This window comes from Egretta garzetta, unplaced genomic scaffold (genome assembly GCF_000687185.1).
Source record: "Egretta garzetta isolate BGI_Z169 unplaced genomic scaffold, ASM68718v1 scaffold101, whole genome shotgun sequence".
In the NCBI taxonomy this organism is placed as follows: domain Eukaryota; kingdom Metazoa; phylum Chordata; class Aves; order Pelecaniformes; family Ardeidae; genus Egretta; species Egretta garzetta.
The window spans coordinates 1,876,186-1,884,549 of NW_009258666.1; the positions used below are offsets into that span (position 1 = coordinate 1,876,186).

General features: G+C 45.7%; 1 protein-coding gene across 1 annotated transcript in view; it reads left to right on the forward strand.

The window, feature by feature from the left end:
• FNDC5 (fibronectin type III domain containing 5) overlaps window positions 1–4,809 on the forward strand; it is a 17,438-nt gene extending 12,629 nt beyond the window's left edge. Inside the window, exons 4-6 of the mRNA XM_009648589.2 lie at window positions 290–382; window positions 3,828–3,961; window positions 4,768–4,809. Coding sequence (XP_009646884.1) covers window positions 290–382; window positions 3,828–3,961; window positions 4,768–4,809 — 269 coding nt within the window. The remainder of the gene's footprint in view (window positions 1–289; window positions 383–3,827; window positions 3,962–4,767) is intronic.
• Window positions 4,810–8,364: the final 3,555 nt, after the last annotated feature.

Consider the following 8,364-nt stretch of genomic DNA (forward strand, 5'->3'; position numbering starts at 1 on the left):
TACCCCCTGGCCGCTCCTCTGTGGCAAGTGCCTGTTGATCCCGTCTCGCTGCTGCTCCCTCGCCCCATCTCCTGCAGGTCGTTAGGGGCAGTTGCTGCAGAGCAGCTGATGCTCTGCAAGTTCAAAGCGCAGCTCGCGCTGCCGGCGTGACTGACGGGCGAGGACTCTCTGCCTGCTGGCTTTGACCCTGCCGCACTGATGATTTGAGCCAAGGGCACTGTTAAACCAGTGTCTAGTGCAGCCTGAGCCGGGCGGTTAGGTTTCATGATCTCTCTTTCCCCTTGTGCAGATGAGGTGACAATGAAGGAGATGGCGAAGAAAAACCAACAGCTGCGAGCGGGGGAAATTCTCATCATTGTTGTGGTGTTGTTTATGTGGGCAGGTCAGTTCAATCTTTCTGTCAAAAGCATGTAAAATCCCTAGGGCCTGCTGGCTTGCTTGGTTTGCATGCCTAATCATGTAAGACCTGAAAATGAAGCCTTCCTCCCGTAAAGAGTACTGTATATTCAGCTGTAAGGGCACCTCCGTTCCCTCTGCAGCATCACAAGGCAGGCAGAACCAAAAGCAGGTGAATCAATGGTCTGATCTGGTCCAGCAGGAAGCAGATAATGGACTTGATGAACCAATTGCCTAATTCCCCATGGCTAATCCTGTAATCTCAATTTTTCCAGAATGCACTGATGATAATGCCCTCAGACATCCAACAGGATGCCTCAAGCCCTTCAAATGATACAGGTCACTGTAATTATCTGGCTATTATATGACTCCAACTCTCATGTGAAAGAGAAATTTAAGAGTCTCGCTCTCAACACCCACTATTATATATACACTAAAACCCACTTCAAAATCAATTAAAATAATGGAAGCATCGAAAGAACAAATGGCCCCGAACATCAAAACACCAATAAACCCAGATCCTCTCAACATCCTTTATTAAAATACAAAGAATAGTATTTAATAGGAAGAGGGGGGACATTAGCAGAACCAGATGAACCAGAAAGAAGGAAAAGTCTACATGAGCTTGGGATGGTGGGAGGAGGAAGGACTAGCGTTAGCTGAAAGCTGCTCTCCAAAAGGGTGCTTTGGAGCCAAACTTTTAGCAATCTTTTGAAGTTCCACCCTAGTTCCTCCTCACACCCTGCAGCCACTAATCCTTTTAATCCAAGCAGAGGCTCTGCTACTAGATGGCTACTGTGGTATATGATTTTATAAGCACAATCACATGCCCAGCTGCAGCTGTGAGCACCCAGTGCCGTGGGAGGTGCAGTAAAGCCATCCTAGGGCCACTTTGCTGTGGGATGTGATGGGCATAGCTAGGCACATATATTAGCTCAGCCTCTAACAGAGCATCAGATAAATGCGGTCCTTTGATATGAAGATCCCTCACTACGACCTTCTGTAATACGTACAAATATATAAATTAAATCTCCAAAGAGAACCAAGAGTTTTCCAACATGAGTTTGGGACCACATTTCAACAGAGCTTGTAGCAAATTGGACCTAAGACAGATCTTGCTCATATGTTTTAAACTAGAAAACGGGGAGAGGAAAATGCCTCTGACTCCTGCTCCAACAGCTTTGCGTGTCTGGAGTGGCTGCAGCCAGCCCTTCAGCTTGTTCAGTTTGGAAATTACACGCATGAGTTAATGGGAAATAAAGTTTGCACATGTTTGTTTTCTATTTAGAGCCCCAGCCTCCCCTGGCTGCCAGTCAGCTCCCGCTCCTGCTGCAACGTAAAACATTAATGAAACAACATTTGCTCCCTGCGAGTCACAGAGCACCCTGCCCAAGGGGGAATGGTTCAGGTGACTCAAGGACATTGGCAGGCCAGGAAAATTGGTAAATCTATGACCCAGAAAAGACAACCTTTGCCACTTGGTATTTAGTCCTCTTGTCCCAGGCAAACCGCTTTTCCACACACAGAGCACGTGAACAGTCGCACAGAGAATTTTCCTCGGTCAGAAGAGAAACCCACCGCGATAGTATTGAGTGGCTGATGACGGACGACTTGTAGTTGGAGAGCGTAACGTTATGTCCTTTGACGGTGGTCTGTCATCTCTGCTGCTGTAAACTGTAACAGTCCTGAATTGATAGGGGTTGCAACAGTTTACTCCAGCAGAGGATTGGGCCCATCTATTCTCAGATTCTGCTGAGAGGAGATACCTCCATGGAGAGATGTAAAGGGGAAACCGGTCAGTGCCCTCAGATCTGTCCCAAAAGAGGGGGATGGAGGGATTAACTGTCCTCTGTACAGTTCCGCAAGGTTTCTTACAAGTGAAGCCAGGTGACACTGAATCAGATCCACATATAATTTTTTTTTTGCCCTGGAAAGTCCTGAGTTTACCACGCATTATTTGCATTTCCAGAGGCTGGACAGCAATTACAGCTAAAGATAATAACCAAATGAAAACCTAAACTAAATTACAAGGCTTCCAAAACCTCTAGTCCATAGTCTTTTCAGCATTTATGGCAAGTTTTAGCTGTGCACATTCAAATTTAAATGCCCTGCCGGTAAAAATAATCATGAATAACTACATGAAGTGACTGAACAACTGATTCATCTCCCACTATAGTATAATCTAAAACTCAGATCAGCGTCTGAACAAAGAACTTGCCGATACCACAATTTCCCTTCCAGACAGACGACTTACCTTTAAAAAGGAAAGTAGGTGGGAGGAAAATCTCTCTACATCTAGTGGGTTCTTTGCAAAGTCTCAATATACAGCCCTTGACCTTGCCTAGCCGTAACCTGAACGTATGAATGTTTTAGCAAATGCAAACTGGAATCGGTCTGCGCCCCGGGCTCTGAACTGAGACAAGACCCAAGCTCGTGTGCTGTCTTGTCTTTCTGGTAATGTTCACAGCACTTTGCTTCTCTGTGCCTCAGTTTTCCCATCAGAAATCACAGAACGTGTGACCGTGGCAGATGTTAACCTATTCTCCTAGGATCAGCCATTTGTTCACATACGCAAGAAAGAATTTGGACCACTGTGTTTATCAGTAATACCTGGGGGCAGCTGCCATAACAACACCTCGCTCTATAAAGCAGTTTGTGATGATCTGGTGAAAGCTTTACCTATGTTTTGCTATTAAGGGAGGCGGAATATTTTTCAGTAAGGGAGAAGCAGCATCTGCCTGGGTCTGCTTAACCTCTGTGTTTGGAATTTGCAGGCAGAGAAGTTATTTGGTCACAATGTCATATAAAAGCATCCGAGAAAGACATCTACAGCCTTCTTACGTGTCGTGGCTGCCCCTGCTTTTCTCTTCATGTGCCTGTGTGTGTGTGGGAGGAAATTTCCACTGGCAGCTTTTGCTGCCGTCACTGTTGCATATCTGCAGATGTTGTCCTGCTGCTCAAAAGCCCCTGGCTTGTATCACATGCAGGCAGGGCTGGTACCTGCCTCTCATCTGCCAGCTCCAGCTCCTTCTCTTCACCCCAGAGGAGAAAGATCAGAGGACACATTTGCACTAACCAGAAATTCCAGGAGCTCCTGTGTTTGCAAAGCAAAGATCCCATTTAACTTCACGGTTAGTGTTGATCACTATCCAAATGTTGGGATTAAAACACTTGTCCCATTTAATGACAGGGAACTTGGAATATAATTAATCTTCTGTCCATCTAGTTTAGTATGGAATTAGGCATTGAGAAGGAAACAGCCAGAGGACTGACGAGCTGTGTTAGAAAATGATCCTTAGGAGCGATTGTGAACGCTGCCGAGATCTCTACCAGAAGGCACAAAGCTGGCCGGCAAGCAAGGGATCTCTTGATCTTTGCAGGCTCCAGAGGCTGAGCTCATTTGTGTGATCACTAATGCTTTTTCCTGTTAGGGGTGATCGCCCTGTTTTGCAGACAGTACGATATCATCAAAGATAATGAACCAAATAACAGCAAGGAGAAAGTCAAGAGCGCCTCGGAGAACAGCACTCCTGAGCACCAGAGCGGAGGGCTCCTCCGCAGCAAGGTGAGATGCTGCCGGCACGCAGTGGGGGACGGGGCAGACAATCAACTGCCAGCTGGGCTTCAGCTAAATTACCCAAAAACCAGCCCCTGTTAAATATCCTCACTCCAGCCTCCTCCCTCCAGCTGGGGTGCAGAAAGGAAACACCTTCACATCCCACGCATGCCAGTACCACGGCTTCGTTAGTGGTCTGAGCCTCCCAGACACATCGGGACACCAGCACTTCGCTCCCACCTCTGGATTAGCCTGCGTGTCCATCAGTAAAATGGGTTTCAATCCCTATTTCTGAAATACCTGAACATCTCTGGAAAAAAAATGCGCTGAGCTATGCTGTAGTCCCCGGGTCCTTACCCCCACAGCGGCCCTGAGGCGGCATGTGGTAAAGGGGATATTACTCTTGCAATTAACTGAAGAGCTGATCAGCAGGAGCATGGCTGGTAATACACATGATGTCAAAGGTATGCCATATCCATAATGTAAGCAGACTGAAGCCTATAATTTATACCAAGTTATTTCAATTAATTTAACTTTCTTGTGTTTGCATTCACAACTTGCACTCTGGCGCATCCCCGCCACTTCACGTTTACTTATTATTTGAAATAGTCCACTAATTCATGCTCACTCAGAAGCAGACCGTGATGAACCATGCAAGCCTAAAGCCTCAACATCCTGAGGGGATGGGAACAAGAACTTTTACAAAACCAAAAATTGACCAGCACACTGCACTGATCTCTGACATGTTTTTTTTCGCCCCCCTCTCTAGCAATTCCTATATATCCTTTCTGCCTTTGTCTCCTCTTCTCTTCTAGTTTCCAAAAAACAAGCCCTCAGTGAATATCATCGAAGCGTGACAGCCTGCCATCTGATAGATGGACTCCATTCCTCACTCTCACTTTCTGCCTCTGAGCCTTGATGACTAGGGAGGTGAAATATTGTGGGAGCAATTTGGAAAGAGACCTAGTGATTGTCACTTGCTGGCATACACCTCCTTGTCTGTGTTCTGCAAAACATCAGGCCAGAAAGAAAAATCCTGCAAAAAGCCTTGAAACCCAAACAATTAAGATGGAAAAGCATCAGTGAGACAGCTGCTGCCGGTGATCCTACACTGGACTCATGAATCACTTGGGCTGGAGCAACTTCTCACACACACACCTCTCCACCCTCACGCTCCGTCTTCTGGAAGAATTTTCCTGTCTTTGGAAGCATACAAGGTTTTGTTGTATCTTTATTTTGTCTCACTGTCACTACATCTTGACAGTATTAACGTGAGCTCAGGCATCAGTCACTGTCACTCCTCTCCAAGCAAGAAAGGAGGAAAGCTCATTGCAGACACGACCAGCAACCAGATTTTGGCTGCTGTGTGCTCTCGGCTTGCTTTGTTCCATTGATGTGTGTTGTGTAATACGTCTTGCAGGTGGGTTTTTAAAACAAAAAAAAAAAAAAAGAAAAAAGGCATACCCCCGTTTCCATTCCCACTGCGAGAACTTCCCTGGTTGTTCTCCAGTTAGGCTGCAGCACGCATCTCCACCGTTGCTGTCTCTCCTCTCTCGCACTGGTGCTCTTCATCTCAGATAATCGGGGCACACCAAACACTGAGCCACAGACCAATATGAGGGGACACCAGAAGCCGTTATTTAGCTTCCAGGATAATTTTAACCATTTTCTTCATGGTATTTTCAGCTGGGCCTGTGTCCACCACCAGTGTGATAAAAGGTCCATAAAAATGTAGCCAGTCAGCAAAAAAAGTAAAAAAGAAAAAAAAACTCATGATACCGGTTGCTATGCAAGGTCTCCAGTGGCAATAGCTATTTACTGCAAAAGGCTCTTGCCTAAGGGACCTTTTTCTGAGGGCTTAAGTTCTTAAATTGCTTCTTCTAGTAGGGTTCCTGTGGGAAGGTCTGGTTCTCCTTACACGTCCTGTCTGCACTATTTTTGTGACGTTGTAACGCCAGGTATCTGCTGGAGGCAATCTGCCATAAAAAGGATGACAACGAATGGAAAAGGGGTTGGGCTTCTCCTCTCTCTTATTAAGTGCTTGATGTTTGTAAACTGACAGGATCCCTGGGATTGCTGGTGCTCTGGAAGCTGGTAGATGCAAGTCCATCACATGGAAAAGATTTACTCTTTGTAGTATGCCATGGGGTATCTGTATGTATTTAATTACTCCACAAGACCGCTCCATATGCACTAGGGGATGAGGCGAGATCCTACTTGTGCCATCAAATACATCAAAGACAGGTTGGCCTGAGTTGGGTTGGAATCTTGTACAACAAACCGGCACTCAGATGAGCCTGGTTTAAAAGTCCCTGCAAAGAAATAGGCTGGCAGTAACCGAGTTCAGCCATCTCTCCTCTTCCACTGTCACCAGCCTTTCCAAAATAGTTGATTTGGGAGAAAGGCACTAGGAAGTCTGCTTGCAGATGTGTTGGTGAACAAGCAAGGGTTTCCTTTGTGCCGGTTTCAGGAGGCAGGCTAACCCCAAAGGTCTCTTCAGTGGATCCTTTGCCAGAACATACTCCTCCATCACCAAGAGGGAGAGGTCAACACCTCTGATACAGACAGAGCAATAAACATTTTATAATGTACAATAAAAGATTAAAGGCATCTCTTGTGTCCTTGTAATGTCTGAATTTAATAATACTTCAACTTTGTCTGCATCGAGCAGAACACAATAGAATGGGGAGATTTTCCCTCTCTTGCCCAGGGACTACAGCACAAACTGTGTTCTCAGTGTCTGGGTGTAGAAAACCAGAAAGGTTCAGAGTTTGCTCTGGTTGCGGGACGAGGGCGGGGAAAAAAAAGTGTTGCAACATAAATAGCACTACAGCCATACCTAGCGAGATTCTTCAGACATGTCTGTTATCTCCTAAGAAAGAAATGTCATTTGGAATCCATACCCTTATAAAGGGAGACTTAGGACAGATGGTACAGCATGTGCAAAATGATAAGGGAGATGCTCTCTCATAATCCTAGAGCAGACAGCCAAGCAAGCAGCCCTCGGAAGCTGGCTAGTGAGGAAATTCAGCCTGGTAATTTGGCAGGTTTGGGGGGTAGGGGGTTGTGTCTCTGTTTTGAAAGACAGTTGTCCCTGGGAATTCAGACCATATCCCCTTTTTTACAGTAACTGTTGTTCCCTAGTGACAGGTTTAAATGATTTCTTTTGTAACGGAGATGTGCTCACTCCTTGTTTGGTAGGAAAGAATTAAAATGTAAAGCGTCAGTGCTTGCGCAGAGTTGAGTATTCACACCATCATGTGGCAGGAGGTAAAAGGGTTATCATTGTGTTCCATAACTGCAGGCTTTAAAAGTAAGGTAATAATGCTATTAGTGAGAAGAAACAAATGTAGGCTGGCAGCAACTCAACTCATCACAGAGGGAGTCCAAGCTCTCCAATTCAAGTGATTCTCTTAAAGGAAATGTTTTCAGCAACTAGGAATTGATGGAGTAAGTCCACACTTTAGGAAAAGGTGTTACCCATTATAGGAGAAGAAAGTTACTTAAGATTCTGCATCTCTCAGGGTCACAACCATCAAACCTTTAACTGCTCTTCCAGTATTAACTTCCACTGTAACCCAGGAGAGTCAGATACCATTAAGGCTCTGTGTGACTTGAAGCCTGAGCGTATCTCTAGAAGAGATGCCACATCCTCGTCAACAGCTGCCAAAAGATACTCCTGAGGTGTTTTACAGTCAAAGGGAAGACATTAAGAAAACAAAAAAAAAAAAAAAAAAGACAGCACTGAGGAAAGTCATGTTGGGTCACGGAATAACGCACCCCAAAGGCCACCCACATTTCCTCATGTGGTTTTGCCTGACTGCTGGTTTTGACTGGTTGTTGGAAGCAGGAGCTAGGAAAGGGAGGTTTCAGTAAATACTAAAAAGCAGCAAGTGGGAGTGGGCTGGCATGACAGGGATCCCAGAGAGCCCTGAAAGAACCGATTCCCCCTGAACTCAAAAGCAAAGGAAAGCAGCCCTCCAGCTGGCTCTGCCGATGCCGTGCAGCCCCCTGAGGACTAATCCTGTTGATTTCCAAGAACCAACTGAGAAAAGACTATGGGCACAATAAGGAGCAAGAAACTAAAAACAGAACCCTTTGCCAATATACGCAGCACATGTTTAAAGTTAAGCACCACTTGCCTTCATCCTTTCAAGCACTGTAATATTATGCCTACAAGTACAATTTAGCCAATATATTCCTCCCCCACGAGTTTAGTAAAATGGAGCCGCAGGAGGCGGTGTGGAGCAAACAATCCTGCACAGCATGTCCTTCCAATTCACAACACACAGCACCATCCACTTCTCACCACCTCCCTCAGTACAACAAGCAGCAGCACAAGCTCTGTTCTCCGTCTCCTCGGAGGAAAACGAGAACATTAGGCATTTTCCTCCCTGACAGTTCAATAGCAT